Source organism: Aspergillus costaricaensis, assembly GCF_003184835.1.
Source record: "Aspergillus costaricaensis CBS 115574 unplaced genomic scaffold BO79scaffold_30, whole genome shotgun sequence".
NCBI classification, from domain to species: Eukaryota; Fungi; Ascomycota; class Eurotiomycetes; order Eurotiales; family Aspergillaceae; genus Aspergillus; species Aspergillus costaricensis.
In genome coordinates this window covers 291,377-306,725 of record NW_020291830.1, presented here as the reverse complement: position 1 = coordinate 306,725, position 15,349 = coordinate 291,377, and the positions used below count along the sequence as shown (strand labels likewise).

The 15,349-nt window shown below is 49.5% G+C and overlaps 6 protein-coding genes and 1 non-coding gene across 7 annotated transcripts; 5 read left to right on the top strand and 2 right to left on the bottom strand.

Annotated features, from left to right (window-relative positions):
• Nucleotides 1-221: 221 nt before the first annotated feature.
• On the top strand, nucleotides 222-4,040 carry BO79DRAFT_289732 (DNA-dependent ATPase RAD26; the record flags this gene model as incomplete). Its single annotated transcript, XM_025688809.1, has 3 exons — nucleotides 222-458; nucleotides 514-587; nucleotides 644-4,040. The coding sequence occupies 3 exons, from the start codon at nucleotides 222-224 to the stop codon at nucleotides 4,002-4,004; spliced, it is 3,672 nt and encodes a 1,223-aa protein (XP_025536517.1). The 3' UTR covers nucleotides 4,005-4,040.
• Nucleotides 4,041-6,117: 2,077 nt separating this feature from the next.
• On the top strand, nucleotides 6,118-7,137 carry BO79DRAFT_210758 (uncharacterized protein). Its single transcript, XM_025682883.1, has 3 exons — nucleotides 6,118-6,430; nucleotides 6,515-6,619; nucleotides 6,685-7,137. Exons 1-3 carry the CDS (start codon nucleotides 6,127-6,129, stop codon nucleotides 6,795-6,797), a joined length of 522 nt encoding a protein of 173 aa, XP_025536516.1. The 5' UTR covers nucleotides 6,118-6,126; the 3' UTR covers nucleotides 6,798-7,137.
• A 651-nt stretch (nucleotides 7,138-7,788) lies between these two features.
• BO79DRAFT_200724 (uncharacterized protein) lies at nucleotides 7,789-9,496 on the top strand. Its single transcript, XM_025681517.1, has 3 exons — nucleotides 7,789-8,239; nucleotides 8,328-8,933; nucleotides 8,982-9,496. Exons 1-3 carry the CDS (start codon nucleotides 8,134-8,136, stop codon nucleotides 9,116-9,118), a joined length of 849 nt encoding a protein of 282 aa, XP_025536515.1. The 5' UTR covers nucleotides 7,789-8,133; the 3' UTR covers nucleotides 9,119-9,496.
• An 842-nt stretch (nucleotides 9,497-10,338) lies between these two features.
• BO79DRAFT_45850 (uncharacterized protein) lies at nucleotides 10,339-11,077 on the top strand. Its single transcript, XM_025689276.1, has one exon. It carries the CDS (start codon nucleotides 10,594-10,596, stop codon nucleotides 10,975-10,977), a length of 384 nt encoding a protein of 127 aa, XP_025536514.1. The 5' UTR covers nucleotides 10,339-10,593; the 3' UTR covers nucleotides 10,978-11,077.
• BO79DRAFT_273015 (RNA polymerase II mediator complex subunit MED27 domain-containing protein) lies at nucleotides 11,070-12,322 on the bottom strand (the record flags this gene model as incomplete). The annotated part of the gene is made up of 3 exons (XM_025687478.1): nucleotides 11,070-11,351; nucleotides 11,422-12,078; nucleotides 12,131-12,322. The coding sequence occupies 3 exons, from the start codon at nucleotides 12,320-12,322 to the stop codon at nucleotides 11,187-11,189; spliced, it is 1,014 nt and encodes a 337-aa protein (XP_025536513.1). The 3' UTR covers nucleotides 11,070-11,186.
• A 472-nt stretch (nucleotides 12,323-12,794) lies between these two features.
• Nucleotides 12,795-12,867, top strand: BO79DRAFT_t190. The gene has a single exon. It is a non-coding gene; the product is annotated as a tRNA-Lys (tRNA).
• A 397-nt stretch (nucleotides 12,868-13,264) lies between these two features.
• BO79DRAFT_210755 (cytochrome P450) lies at nucleotides 13,265-15,264 on the bottom strand. The gene is made up of 4 exons (XM_025682882.1): nucleotides 14,690-15,264; nucleotides 13,969-14,629; nucleotides 13,647-13,913; nucleotides 13,265-13,594 (listed from the first exon to the last, which is right to left on the bottom strand). Exons 1-4 carry the CDS (start codon nucleotides 15,137-15,139, stop codon nucleotides 13,434-13,436), a joined length of 1,539 nt encoding a protein of 512 aa, XP_025536512.1. The 5' UTR covers nucleotides 15,140-15,264; the 3' UTR covers nucleotides 13,265-13,433.
• Nucleotides 15,265-15,349: the final 85 nt, after the last annotated feature.

Here is a 15,349-nt window from a genome sequence, read left to right as displayed (position 1 = left end):
CCAGGCTTACTTCTAACTACACATCGGTGACGCCACTTGCTGCAGTGACCCTGGTATCATCTTTTTCATGACCACTATAATATCACACATAACTCTTACTTTCTCCTTAAGAACGACCATAAACTACGGCCACATATTAATTTAGTGGAAAATAAAGAGACGATCGTGAAATTTATCAGACTTGATAATTGCGCTGTTCATCTAGAAATTCACACAGGATCATGGATGACGCAAATGTGAACGATGTGGATGTCGCTGCGTCCAAAAATGGCTCGGATGAAGAAATTAAAAAGGAAGAACAGCCGGAACAACAAGCGACAGCAGCATCGGGTCCACCTAAATCTGAAACTCCTCTTAACCAAGGGCATTCGGCAAACGCCGATGAAGCAAGTCGATTACGTGAACTGCAGGCCGATGTTCGTGATCAGGATGATCTCGAAAGGGACATTTCTCGTCAGGTACATTCTACTGGTCAATTTCTAAATGAGCCGAGAATGCTGACGACTATGGTAGGCCGACAAGTTGCTCATGGAGCAGGCTGATGAACGGGATAGCAAGAGATTAGAGAAAACCACACTAGAAAAACAGTATGGTTGTGATAATGCTGAGATGTATGCGTGAAGCTTACACTGAATGATTCCAGGAAGCTCGAGAGCCAAATCTTGAAATTGCATCAACGTTTGTCGCAGCCAGTTGGCACATCTGCGAGAGTCCGTATCAGAAATGAGATTGAGAAGCTGGAAAGCCGCAATGCGACACTGGCAACTGACCTTACCGAAATCCAGCAAAGAATGGACGAAAGGCATCAAGGACAAGAAGCTGGTTCTCAGACCGCCGGGACTGGCCGCATGCCTAATGAGTCGCGCCGGGACTATCTCATTCGAACGGGAAAGATTACGCCATTTTCCAACATGAGCTCGGGGCCAAACCATGGTCCTCTTGCCAGTCTTCAGGATGCCTTGATCGATGCAGAGGACGAACGCGATGAACGGGAAGCATTGGAGCAGGTGAATAACCGGTCAGCTGTTTCACATCGTAATCTCGTACGACCTGGGTTCGGGTTCGACGAGACTCCCGAATCCAGCATAGCGGATGAAGCGCCTACCTCTCGAGCAAGTAAGCGCCGAAAGATAGACCGCGAGTCTCATGATGACGAACAAGAAGCTCTTGAACAAGACACCAAGGTATCCTTCGAAGATAATTTTGAGGATCAGGATGAATCTGCTAGCTATGTTGAATCTGAAAGGCAGTCGTCTGTATCGGAAGATGAAGAAGAATTCCTACCTGAAGAGAGGCCAAAACGTACGGCAAAGCCGGTAAAGGCTCCAAAGACTTCAGGTGATGTTGAAGATTTTAGCGGGATGGATGATGGAAATGAACAGCTCTATCAAGCTAGGCTTCAATATTGGGTCAGTCGAAGGGCTGCTGCTAGGAAAAGAGCGCTTGAAGCTCGTGCTGCAAGCCATAGACCCGAAGAAGTTGCTGCTGGAGACACTGTGGATGTGATAGATCAAGATGAACAGGAAGAATGGTTCATGCCTCATCCGACAGTTGCAGATATGCCTTATGACAATGGCTACCGAATACCCGGTGATATACATCCCCTTTTGTTTGACTATCAGAAGACCGGAGTACAGTGGTTATGGGAGTTACAACAACAGCAAGTAGGTGGCATCATCGGCGATGAGATGGGTCTTGGCAAGACTATCCAAGTCATATCTTTCCTTGCTGGTCTCCATTACAGCAAAAAGTTGACGAAGCCGGTCATTGTCGTATGTCCCGCCACGGTCATGAAGCAGTGGGTGAATGAGTTCCACCGTTGGTGGCCTCCTTTTCGTGTATCCATCCTGCACACGTCCGGTAGTGGAATGGTCAACATCCGGAATGAGAGCAGTAGAGAAGATGCTCTTCTGTCTCAGTCGTGGAACGGCTCGAGTTCCCGTGGCATGCCCAGTGGCTCGAAGGCAGCGAGGAAGGTCGTCAAGCGTGTAAGGGAAGAAGGGCATGTACTGGTCACTACTTACTCGGGCCTACAGACCTATGCGTCTCTCGTGATCCCGATTGAATGGGGCTGCGCTGTTCTGGATGAAGGGCACAAGATTCGGAATCCGAACACTTCCATTACTATTCACTGCAAGGAACTTCGAACAGCCCATCGCATTATCCTATCGGGTACCCCGATGCAGAACAATCTTACAGAGCTCTGGTCTTTGTTCGATTTTGTCTTTCCAATGCGTCTGGGGACTCTGGTGAACTTCCGGAATCAATTCGAGTTCCCCATCCGTCAGGGTGGGTACGCGAATGCCTCCAATCTGCAAGTCCAGACGGCTGCCAAATGTGCCGAGACCCTCAAGGATGCCATTAGTCCATACCTTTTGCAGCGGTTCAAGATTGATGTTGCGGCGGATCTGCCCAAGAAGAGTGAGCAAGTGCTGTTCTGCAAGTTGACAAAGCCTCAGCGACAAGCATATGAGGCGTTCCTGGGTTCCGAGGAGATGAAATCCATCCTCAACGGGCGTCGGCAAGTTTTATTCGGTGTCGATATTTTACGAAAGATCTGCAACCATCCCGATCTACAAAACCACAAGCTGATGTCTTCGACGGCAGGCTATGGTGGTGGATCAAAGTCCGGCAAAATGCAGGTCGTCAAGTCGCTGCTGGAGCTATGGAAGGATACCGGGCACAAGACTTTGCTGTTCACGCAGCATCGGATCATGCTCGATATCCTGGAGAAGTTTGTGAACTCACTGTCCGGATTTAACTACCGTCGAATGGATGGCACTACACCCATCCAGCACCGGCAAGCCATGGTGGACGAGTTCAACAATGACCCAAGCCTACATGTTTTTCTACTTACCACAAAGGTTGGTGGGCTGGGTGTGAATTTGACGGGTGCTGATCGGGTTATCATATACGACCCCGATTGGAACCCCTCAACCGATGTGCAGGCGCGGGAGCGGGCCTGGAGACTAGGACAAAAGCGCGACGTCACCGTCTACCGACTTATGACAGCGGGCACTATAGAAGAGAAGATCTATCATCGCCAGATCTTCAAGCAATTTCTTACGAATAAAATTCTCCGAGATCCCAAGCAACGCCAGACTTTTCAGCTGAGCGATCTCCATGATCTCTTCTCCCTGGGAGACGAAGGGCAAGGTCCCACCGAAACCAGTAAGATCTTCAAAGATGCGGACGTCACATATGAAGACAGTGATGGCGCCTCGCGCAAGTCCAACGCAGCAAACAAATTATCTGCTGCTTCACATGGCGCGCAGGAAGAGAAGAAAGACATCAGCAAGGTCGTTGGCGTGGCCGCAGTCGAAAATTTCCAGGGAGAACCAGAGCAACAGAGCGAGCAGGAGAAGGGCACTTCCGGCGCCAACTCCGAGTCCCGCATCATGGAGGGCATCTTTGCCCGATCCGGGGTTCATTCAGCGCTGGAGCACGACCAAATCGTGAACGGCAAGCGCGTGGTACGAGCGGACCCCAAGATAATCGAGGCCGAAGCGAAGCGGGTGGCAGCAGAAGCAGCAGAGGAGCTGCGGCGAGCGGGCGAGGCAGCACGATCTGTCCCCATTGGCACTCCAACCTGGACGGGCCAGTTCGGCCTGGCTGGGAAGCCCGAAGAACAGTTACCCAGTCGACCTGCATTTGGAGGGAGCAGTAGCGCCGCCAGACGAGCAGTAGCCGGACCATCCTCAGCCAGCATCCTGGCGAATCTCTCCGCGCGCACACCGTCCCCGCGCAGCAGCAGCAACAGTCCCGCGCCATCACGCACCCCCAGCGGAATCGATTTCATCACGATGATTCGAGACTTCATCACAGCCCAGGGCGGGTCAGTGTATACCCAAATGTTGATCGATCATTTCAACCGCTACTGCACCACGCCGCAGCGGTCGGCCGAGTTCAAGGAGATGCTGAAGACAATAGCGGTGCTGGACAAGGGGGGACGAAACGGGCGCGGGAAATGGGCCTTGAAACCAGAATATGCCAAGCGACGATGATTGCCACCTAATAGCACATTGTATACTAGATATGAGATCATATTAGGCGTTGGGCAACCATGGATGAATAGATTAAATGCGTTTTGGAAGGGTCGATACCTACGTATATACTATGCTACTATACAGTTATGTATCAGGGATTACCCATGTAGTATGTCCCGAAGGGCTGAAAGTTGAAACACTGTAACTCGGGATGTGGGATGATGATGTCGATCCAATGCCCCTTGGTGTAATTCTACTATCTATAGTAATCATCATTGTTGTACGAAGGACCACACAATGCACTGATCATCACAAAACCCCCAAGCAAACGACGTAACCATAATCTCTATGACGTACAACCATTGTAGACAGACTGATTATTGAGTTCTTTTTCAGCTACAGTAAGTAGTCTAAACGACGTTTCCCACGACCAAAGAAGGAACTTATGCGGATACTATTACCCCGCGGGAAGAGAACGTGATAAACGAACTGGTTCCATGGATAGAGATCGTTCTTTTCTTTCAAGCCCCAGTGTTTGCTTTGTGGGTTGGGTGTGGGTGTGGATTTTGTGTCATGAAAGACAATAGTGTGAACCAGAGAAGGGGAGGGATTGGAACGGAACGGGGTGGGGGGGGGGGAAATCATGATGTCAGTGTAGTTGCAGAGTAGATCTTCCACGACGTGATGGATATGACTTGTCTGGATTTGGGGATAGCATAGCCACGGTGTGGTACGGAGTAGGGTTGGTAAGGGTGCAGGTACTAAAGTCTAGACAGTTACTACTTACTACTTACTAGGACGCTGTAAGTAAGAATGTCTTAGTGAGTGAGTTGTTTCAAGACCAATCGGAGTGGTGGTGTGATCGGGAAGTCAAAGTCCACTTTTTTCTGCAGGTTAAAATTTTATTCAAGTCGTGATCGGCTTCAGGGGGGGACGCATTGATCATTGTCATTGAATCCTCTACGCATCATAGTACTATTGTTGTCTTTGGTAATGACGACAATTCCTTTGTCTACTTATTGTGGAAAGAAAGGACGATCAAATCCGCGAGGCATATGACGACAGAATAGATGGATGAATGGATGAATGAATAACGGTAGTAACCCGAGCCGAGGGAGAAGAAAATCTGAGACAAAAAGTCAATCATCTGACTGGGCATGGATCGGTCGGGCATCGAGCATGGAGAAGGTCAGTGAAAATCCGATCAGCCGATAGATTGAGATCGACTGCTTACAAGTTTTGAGTAGCATTAGATTAGTATTTAGTCTTGTTGGTGGGTAGAATAAAAATAGAAAGATAATTAGTTAGTTAGTCTGTCTCATATCAGATCAGCACTGTTGGGATTTATGCTGTTATCTTGACATAGTATGGGGAGGTAAAGGGAATAGTACAACTACCATCTCTCTATCTTTACCATTGTAGACTGAGTATGTGAAGTGTACTACTTACTGTGTATGCGGGGATAACTCCAGTCTCCTCCCGCCATCCTCGTTCATTCCATGCCTGTCCAATCAAGCCGTTCTGTTGAATTCGCCGCCCAACCCTGATTGGTCCGGCTCAAGACCCTCCACCAGCTCAGCCAAGAACGGGATCAGCCAATCGGACTGTGACGACCAGGGCGGCCAGTCCGAAAGTGCAGTGGAGCCAGAGGATTTGCCTCCAGTTGTTCCTGCCTCTTTGCCTGCCTCTCATTCTGCCAACTCAAAAGTATTCCTCAGCTTGAGGGAAAATCAAGCTCCAACCACCAACCACCAACCGCCCCCTCCACCTGTCGGCATTCGCCCAAGTTTCTATTCTCAGATTCGCGCAAACTTTTCCCTAGTCTAGTTGGTAGTCTGTCCTGCCCCTGCACTATCCTTGGATCCTCCACCACTCGTTCCAACTTTCCCGTAAACTGTAGGCATTTCGGCGCCGGTACACCCGTGTTCCCCCCCAACTGCGGCTGTGGGGAAGAATCGTGGTGGCTGTCCGATATAAAGACGCTGGCCATCCCCCTCTATTTCAGCCTTCATCTATCACGCACCATCCTCCTCCCTTTCTCCCACATCCACTGTTCTATTTCAGGATCTATCCACGAGCCATATTCTTTCTATTTTAATTTACCAACTTCCTCATCCACCTCTCTCCCACACCATCCACAATGAAGTTCCTTGCCTCTCTTGCCCTGTTGGCGTCTACTGTGGCTGCTGGCCCGGTGCTGTACCCCCGCCAGTCCAGCAACTCCACCCAATCTTTCTACCTCAAGACCTCGGGCGCTACCAATGACGACCACAACAACCTCTATGTCTATGCCTACCACACCGGTGCGGGATTTAACGATGCCGTGCTCACCTCGGACGTCGGAACGGCCAGCCCGGCCTTCCTGAACGGCACCCACACCCAGTTCGACCTGGGCACTTCTTTCCCCTGGGGATTCAAGATGGGCGTCCAGAACAACTATGCAGGTTAGACTTCCTGTTCCTTCCCCTGATCCATGTTTTGTTTTCTCTTGCCACATGGAAGTTTCGGGAAACTAACTTTTTTGGCAGCATGGGAGTCCGTTCAGATCAATGTTGGATACGGCGATGATGACTTCTCCATTGGTTCTACCGGTCTGGAGTGGTCGGCACAGGATGGCTTTGGAGGCTGGCTAGGTGAGTGACTTTGAACTTATAACCATACAAACTGTCAGAACGTGCAACTAACTGCAGCTATGTAGTGTGCGACTGGTACCACAACGCACCCCAGCTCTTCTACATCTACCGCTATGAGGAGCCCACTATTCCGTCCTCCTGCAGCACTGTCGACCTGACGCCCGAATACACTTCCTAAAGACACGACGTCTAGACCTCGCCACAGTGCCTTAACAGGGGCTCTATGACGAGTGTGGCGTGACTGATGAATCATGAGACCGAAGGATCTGGGAGGATATGCGCCTCTCCCAGCCTGAAAGAGAATGCTCACTGTAACAATACGCCTGTTAAACGATCGACCCTTACTAATGTTAATATACTTAATGATGAGTGAGAATGAGTTTTGATGATTGGGGAGGAAGGTGATCTATCTATACGCGAAGCGTGGCATGTTGCATAGTCAGGAATATCTGGTTTAGATAATCTCACGTAAATATATGCATTTATACTATCTATTATCTCTATTCTCTATGATTGACAGGAGTGATAGCTGCAAACCCACAGTAAAAGTAAAGTAGATTGATGTGCTTCTCATCCGCTCTTCGCTTATCGTAGTGGCCAATAATTGGCAATAGTGGCTGCCGGGATCCGGTTAGTGTCGCAGCTTTGCGGGGACATCAAAGACTGATTTCTACAACAAACCATGATTATGACTGACTGTATGGCGAATGAACTTGCACCTAGGAATTGAGACGAGACGGATGGCCGATATAGTCATTGAAGGGCAGACACGGGATGATTCTTTCGCCAGAACTTTATACCTGCGACGAGGGAGGCAAAGGGAACATTCTAGGTGAAACAAAGTTGCTGGTCAGGGCATAAATCATGATCCCCGGCCGGGTCAGATGCAGTGGATGCCTCAGGCGGACCGCCAAAAATAGCCGGGTGTCTCACTCCCTGGCCCAATCGGGCAAGGCGCGTCTTCAATGGCTGCTCGTCTGGTCTTTTAGTCTCTCGCCCTCGTCTTTCTTTCTTCCCCCCTCGGGTCGGACAATGCTTCGCTCGTCTGTCGTTTGTCTCTTCTGACCTTCGCTATCGCTTGATCGGTCGTATCTTTTCATCTATCTGCCACCCCAGGTTCGCTGGAATCAGATCGGTCTTTTGTCGCTCGCTTTGTTTACATCTCTCTTCCCCCCCCCCCCCCCCCCTCGTTGGACCCTGCCGAGAATCTATCGGACGATCTGCATGTTTCAGTCCCGCTGGCCTGAAAAAAACACCTCTTCTGCAGCCCGTATCGCTTCATCGCTGGATTTGATCATCGCTTATCGTGCTCGACGGTTCATCTTCGCCATCCTGGTATAGCTTCATCTGTTGCTCGTCAGTTCATCGCAGTTACAAATACCCCTGTCGCTTCTGCCGCCGTATACGGGAAAGGGTCCACGTCGATCGGACCCTGAATTTTGCCAAGGGAGTCAACGGACCCCTCTGCCTTTCAGTCAACACAACTGCGCAACACTACAATCGGACTTTTCAAGATGCGTTCCATGTCTCGTCTGTTTGTTCTGTGCCTCCTCTTGGTGCTGGGGACGGTAACTTCCGCCTGGCCATGGCCGCCGCATGGCGAATTGTTGCGACGAGCTGGTCAGTCCTATCTTATGACATTTACACCCCTTCACCTTTGTCCTACTTTCATCGTGATTCGTGTATGATGTGTTGCTGACCCGCGAAGATACTACCGCAGCTGAGAGCGCAACCACTGGAGCCGCCGCTACCACCGAGAGTGCATCGAAGACAGAGGCAGCGACCAAGACCGCCGCCGCAACAGGAAGCGACACCACGGCCACGGCCACCGGCACCAATACCAAGTCAGCTACCGGAACAGGCACTGCTAGCGGCAAGTCCTCTGGCTCTTCTTCGAACAGCACAACGAGTGTTTCTATCAACCCCGCTGCCGGTGCCGGTGGTATCTCCATGCTTATTCCCACCCTTGGTGCCACAACCTACTATAAGATCGGCGATTACGTGACCCTGAAATGGAACTACACCTCTTTGACCATCAGCCCAACGGCTGTCAATGTTGTCGCTTCTTGCAGTTTGAACAGCGCCACCTACACCATCTCGTCCAACATGACCATGTCGCCCACCGGAGAGGTGGTCTGGGACACCAAGAAGTACCAGGCCAACGCGACTGTCCCGCTGTTGACTGCGTCGTACACATTGATTGTGTGGGATGCCAGCAAGGCCATCACTGAGACGGCCAGTGCCGGTTATCTCAGCGCTGCTAGCAGCTACATCTTCGGAATGTACAGTTCGCAGCCGTACACTCCGCTCAATGGTATGTGATCACCTCTGTATATCTTAATCAGTCTGCTAACTCCGACAGGATTTGTCTGCGCTACCTGCAGCGGCGCTTTCTCCGAACTCGAACGCTTAGGGATGAAATTCACCTTTGGCATGTTCGCCATCACCGTCCTGTCCTTCACCTGGTTCGCCGGTGGCTTCGGTCTCTTCTCCACATGAGTGTAATCTCCGGATGACGACGAAAATAAACATTTTTATGCATTAGAATGTTGCATTGAGCAAAGCGATTTTCGTTTTAAGTTATGATGATAGCAATCTATCAGCTGGGTTGGATTGGCGTTTGCGAGTTTCCATTTCTGATTTGACTAATGGCTGGGAAGTTCCTCTATATTATTGACCTTTGTTCACTCCTTTGAAGCGCAGCAATAGCGGGATATCAGTGTAATAGTGTGTGCATGCGGTGATTATGACATGTTGATTGTATCTCCACTTGGCCTGTCTATATTTAATGTTCTCTGCAATTATGGCATGGATGTATGTATACATACTCATCTGGACTGCATCGGATACTTCCTCAGATTAATATATACCTACTACAGCAGTAAACTAGAACTAGTAAATACATACTGCAACCCTACTGAAAGATAATTTGGTACTAAACTTTCTCTATGCACTTCCCACCACGGCACCGAGTATCCATGCTATTATTGAAATAGTGGAACAATCCACACTCACCATAACCAACATGACACCCAAATTTGATGACTTAAAACGAAGAAGAGAATAATCCGAAAGAACTACTCAATACAAATAGTTCTCAAAAAGGAATACCCCGAAACCACAACCACGTAACCGGAGTATCTCATCAATGCCCCTAATGAAGAAAATATATATAGTATCCGTCCTCTGTACTACACGACGCTTGAAGTCAGTTTGTAAGGATGATATGACATCATTTCGTTAGCTTCAACAAATAACTACTTAGTAGGACTGTTAATAATGTCGAATGGGAGGACTCTGTGAGGTATATATATATATATAGTACTAGATGGAATATCCCGATATCCGAGACTAAATTCTATGTACATTATATACTACTTAGTAATATCCTCAATCTACGCATGTATCTCTGGTACTAGTAATTGCGTATAGTCTGTACGTATTGCCCCAACTGAAAGATTCGAAAGATTGATTGATCGAGTCAATGGGTAGTGAGATAAGATATGATACGGATCTCCCCGTTTGTTCATCGTCAGCTGGTTAGTACTTATTTAGATGTGTAACACCAACAGTAGTAAATACTACGCTATTGTTCCTAATTCTGGTATACAGTTACACGCATCAATTAAATTCAGTTAATGTCTCACAAACAAGGTTTTACAAAGTACAGGATTACGAGATATATGCAGGTCCATTTGTTTAGAAATATAGGAGATAGCCTCATTAATGGATGGGTGAAATTCACGCACTCAGATGGATCTGCATGGACTGCTGAGCATAAATAGGATGGACTTTTCCTCGTCTTTGATGTCGATTTTCGCGTCATTGATAAGTACGTCTGATTCTCAATTTTGAGTCTCAAGTTGTTGTGATCCTTAACTTGACTCAACTCTCTTGCTAGTCACTCAGGTGACACTGATTCCTTATCGACTATTTCAGAGGACCAAGACCAGATCAGTCACAAAGCAAACAAAATGTCAAGTTTCTGGAACCCCAACTACAACGCTACCAGCAGTCACAGGAAGAGAAGGCCGAGAAACAAAGGCAAACAGCGAGAGGAAAACACGGCAATACCATTCTTTGGCTCTTCGACATCAGCATCACGACGGCAGCGACCGTCGTCATCATCATCGTCATCCTCTAGATATGAGGAAGAAGACCTAGTCCTGGTCAGACGCAAGGATAGTCCACCGTGGTGGTGGCTGTTGTTGGTGGAAGGGACCTCGGGGGTTACGGTCATGAAAGCTGCCAAGGACGAGCATGGCAGTCGTCGCCGTCCCGGCCACAGGGTTCTCGAGCCACTTGTTGAGGGGAAAGTGGCCAGCTTTTTCCCGGCAAGGTTGGATGAGGAGGAGTAGGTGTGATGCCAATGCACCTTTGTTTTTCTTTGTGTTGAATGTTCCGAGGAGCATGCACGGTTTATACCGGCGATATGCCACTGATGCGGGTGACGAGTCTCGGATCGACTGATATATATTTGAGATGTTGAGGCGTTTTGCAATTGTTGGAATGGAACATTCCATCGATAGTCATATTTCCTGTGATGTTTGTTTCCTTTGTTACCCTTTCACTCGGCACATCCTTGATGATAGGCTTCCCAGGTTTGACTCCCCTGTTCTTGGGGAGTAGAAGATGGCTTCCGAATGGTGGGAAGGGTTGCAGTGCTGTCGGTCATCTTGGCGCATTTTGCGCAGGGTGTCTGTTTGATAGTCGAATAGGACGATATCATGTCCTAACATAAAAAAATCAGTGTTTTGTCCACATGTACCATTCAGCAACGTAAAGTAAAGGGCCAGTCTTACAAGTAGATAAAGCAAATCCCACTGTCGCGGCCTCGCATTCAAGCACTGCGCCACAGCGGTCTCGACGTTCGAAGGCGTCTGTCCCCCCGGCGTCCTAGTAAAGACCCGCCAATCAGGAACCCCATTCCCATCCTGACCAGCAATAGCCTCGACCCTGAACACTATTCCAGCCTTGACGAGCACAACAGTAACGGCCGCTTCACTCTGACTAGCCAAGACCCGCACACCAGGCACATTTTCTTGAGCAAAGCCGTCAACAATCGCTCTCCATCCACCCTCAGTAGCCTGGATCTTCGATCGCTCCATCTCCTCATTGGCTTTCTGCTGCTGCTCATTCTGAGCCTGCTCCTCCTCACGGAGATCCGCGAGAATGGTATCGTAATCTCGTTCCCACTTCCCCGTGGGCTGCAGCATCACGCCGCCGTTTTCTTTAATTTGCGCGTCGACGCGATCCCAGACTGCTTTCATCTCGGGACTTCTCCACATCGACTGGAACTCTTGCAGCTCGGAGACACCCGCGCGCGCTGCTTGAGCCAGCTGCTCGTACAGCATTTGCGGGGACTTGGGAACGGATCTCCCCGCAGCGGCCTTGGGGTTGACAATGGGTGCCAGGGGTTCCAGAAGGCGCTCGGGAAGTAGAGTCCGTAGTTGGTGGATCTATCAGAAGTGTTAATTGGTGTTGAGCTTGACTGGAAGGAGTAATACTCACCATTGCTTCCATCTTCTGAAGCTTCGCGAGCGAGGAAACAAGTTGCGTTTCAGAGTCCCAGGCATCAGGATTGGGGTCAGTGTTACTAGCCGCCCCTGTAGAGGCTTCAGCGCCATTCGAGGGAGGAACCATTGCAGGCACAACCACTGGCATTCTAGGGAGTGTTTGACCGGGGTTGGGAGCAGATGCCATTGTCACTGTCAGTGAGGATAGGATGGCTATAGCAATTTAAAGTAAAGCCAGATGCGAAAATCCAGCGCAATTTATGAGATGAAGGGAAGTTCCAGCAATCGTCAGCTGATAGGCGAGCACGTGTATCCAGTCCAATTTAGGTAATTGACAAGCTGGACTATGAATGCACGTATGAGTAAGAGTGATGTTCGTCTCTTTAGGAGTCGTGTATTTGATCAACTTCTAAGGATTCCACAATTCAAGAGTCCACTTGACGCAGCAGGTATGGAACTGGAGACAACGTCAACAATGGCGATAGGTTGAATCTCGGTGGAGGGAATTGCGCCGCCGAAATTGGCTGACTCAGCACGCATACGGATCAGCCACATACTGCATAGCCACAGAAACCTGTGGCTGGAATTAACATGCGTGTACGCTGTTAGGAAAAAGCAAGAATATTATGCGTAACTACAACTCAGCTTTCACCGAACTAGCCCGGCTAGCTCAATCGGTAGAGCGTGAGACTCTTAATCTCAAGGCTGCGGGTTCGAGCCCCGCGTTGGGCTTTCATTTTTGCATTTTTTGCGTCGTGGTTGGTGGTGGTGGTGAGGATCTTTGGGGGAGGATTCTATTCGGTAGTCACGGGTTCAAATCCCGCTGCAATCACAATTTTATCCGTCACAAGAAGTCGTCGTTCCATTCTGGCTAGTACTACTGACCTATGTGAGTACTAGCCAATAAATTGTTTCTTGCGTTGTCGCCATTACTAATTTAAATTTATGAAAAGAAGACTACTATGAGTTGAGGACTGGTAAGTTGATCGTACCATATGAATATAACTGTTATATTCAGACGACCTAGGATACTCAAGTATGCGATAAATATAGTCCATGTGTATTAACGTTGCTTTGCTGTCTCCGGCACAGTATCACCGGGCTACTGTATCTAGCACGATTCAGACTATGTAGTGTAAAATCTCATCATATTAAAATATCCAGGCTAGTATATGTAGTCGTTTCTGGGAATGTCCCGGGGCATGAAAAGTGTAGCTCGTCAAAATGCAAAGAAGTCGTAGCCATCCGGCGGCTTGAACAATCAATGGTGTGGTTAGTACCCCAGCAGTGCTGGCAAATTACGAAGAAAACAACCGAATATGGACGCCACGGTCATGCGACAGCGTGAGACTGGAATTGATGATCGGCTCCACCATATCAGGGTCGGCATTCTCAATTCTGTTGTACCGCTGTAGCAGCTTGACCATGGTGTAGCTGGCTTCAGTGAGCGCATATTGCTCTGGAACAGACTGTTAGTGATGTGACTGTGGCATATATGTAGGGCAACTTACGTCCAAGACAAATGCGTGGCCCGCCGTTGAATGGAAGGTACTCCCAACCCCGCTTGCTGTTCTCTTCCCATCGCTCGGGTCGGAAAGCATGGGCATCCGGGCCGTATAAGTCGGTGCGACGGTGCATTGCATATACGCTGTACGCCACAAGCTCTCCCTTGCGCACGTAGACCGGGGCCTTCCCGTCGGGCCCACCACCCAATGGCAAGGAAGTATCTTTGGCAGCGACACGGAAGTTTAGAGGAACAGGCGGGAGAAGACGGAGGACTGGTCTTGTTAGGAGATATTCTGAGGTGCGGCGGGGGAGGGGGTTATTGCTCACCTTCGTTCAAGAAATAGCGCAGGTATGGAGTATCCTTCAGTCTAGCATGCGTGATCTTTCCGTTGGGGTGTTTAGCGTCTCCAAACTCGTCGACGATGGTCTGGCGAAGTCTGGTCCAGACATTAGGATGACGTGCTAGGTAGAAAAAGGCCGAGCTCAGCAGACTGGCAGTGGTGTCGCGACCAGCCAGGAGGATGTTGAGCATGTTGTCACGGATCACTCTCGGGTCATCGGTATCCTCCGCTAAGGCTTCTGCGAAGATGTACCTGCCCGACTCTTTCTTTTCGGGGTGACGCTTTGCCTCGAGAGCCAGGCGCACGTAGTGGTCAACCACCTCGTGCACAAGCTGGTTCGCTTCACGGAACTCCTTGGGGTTAACGAGCCAGTAGAATGCCATGGCTCTGGATCTCGAGACCAGGTATTCTTGGGCCCGGTTGAATGCCTCCGCGAACCCTTGGGCGTTTCCAACAGTGGACTTCTCCAGAAGACTCGACTCAGTGGATGTGCGCATGGATCCGACGGATTCACCGAACAAGAAATGTGTAGCCGAGTCCATGGTCAAGAGGAAGAAGAGGCGCTGGATGTCGAAAGTCGAGCCATCCTTGGGAATCAAGTCCATCATCTTGGTGACGTGACCATCCATAAGGTCGAGATCAGCAACCTAGTCGCTCACATCCGTCAGTAAGTTCTCATTGATGGTAGCTTAGTAGGATTATCAGACCTGATCGCGAGTGAACTGCGGCCTCAGCATTCCACGCGCATGAGACCAGCCCGGCCCATCCAAGGTGAAGATACCATTTCCAAGCAACGGGTAGAACTCGCGATGGCGGGTTCCGAGGCCAAAATCTTGGAACTGGGTAGCCAACAGTGCCTTGATGTTCTCTGGCTCAACGGTGTTGGTGACCATGAGTCCTCCCAAGGCCTGCTGACGGAAGGTCGGTCCACTCGTCTGGTAGTGATCGGCAATGTATTCAACCCATCGTTTCTCCCTGGCCGCCTTTGCAATGCGATAGAAACCAGTGATACCGAGAATACCGGTATCGACAGATTTAGGGGGCTGGCAGCCGAGAGCTTTGGACTTCTTGCGATGGTGGTAAGCCTGGTGGAGGGAGCCCAGGATGCGAAAGGTTAAGTAGATGGCACCCAAAAAGACAATCGCAGGAGCCAACATGACGCAACTGCGGGTAGTCTAGTAATGCGGGGAGGAAACCTAGATAGTAGATGGAGAAGTGGAAAGGAGAGATTTGAGGAATGTGAGATGAGAGATAAATAACTTTAGAGTGAATGTTATGTACAAAGAGGTATGATGATAATCGACAGGGGCAGTCCGGTTCCGACCACAGACCTTATATACTTTGCCCTAGTTCACCCCGCAAGGAGA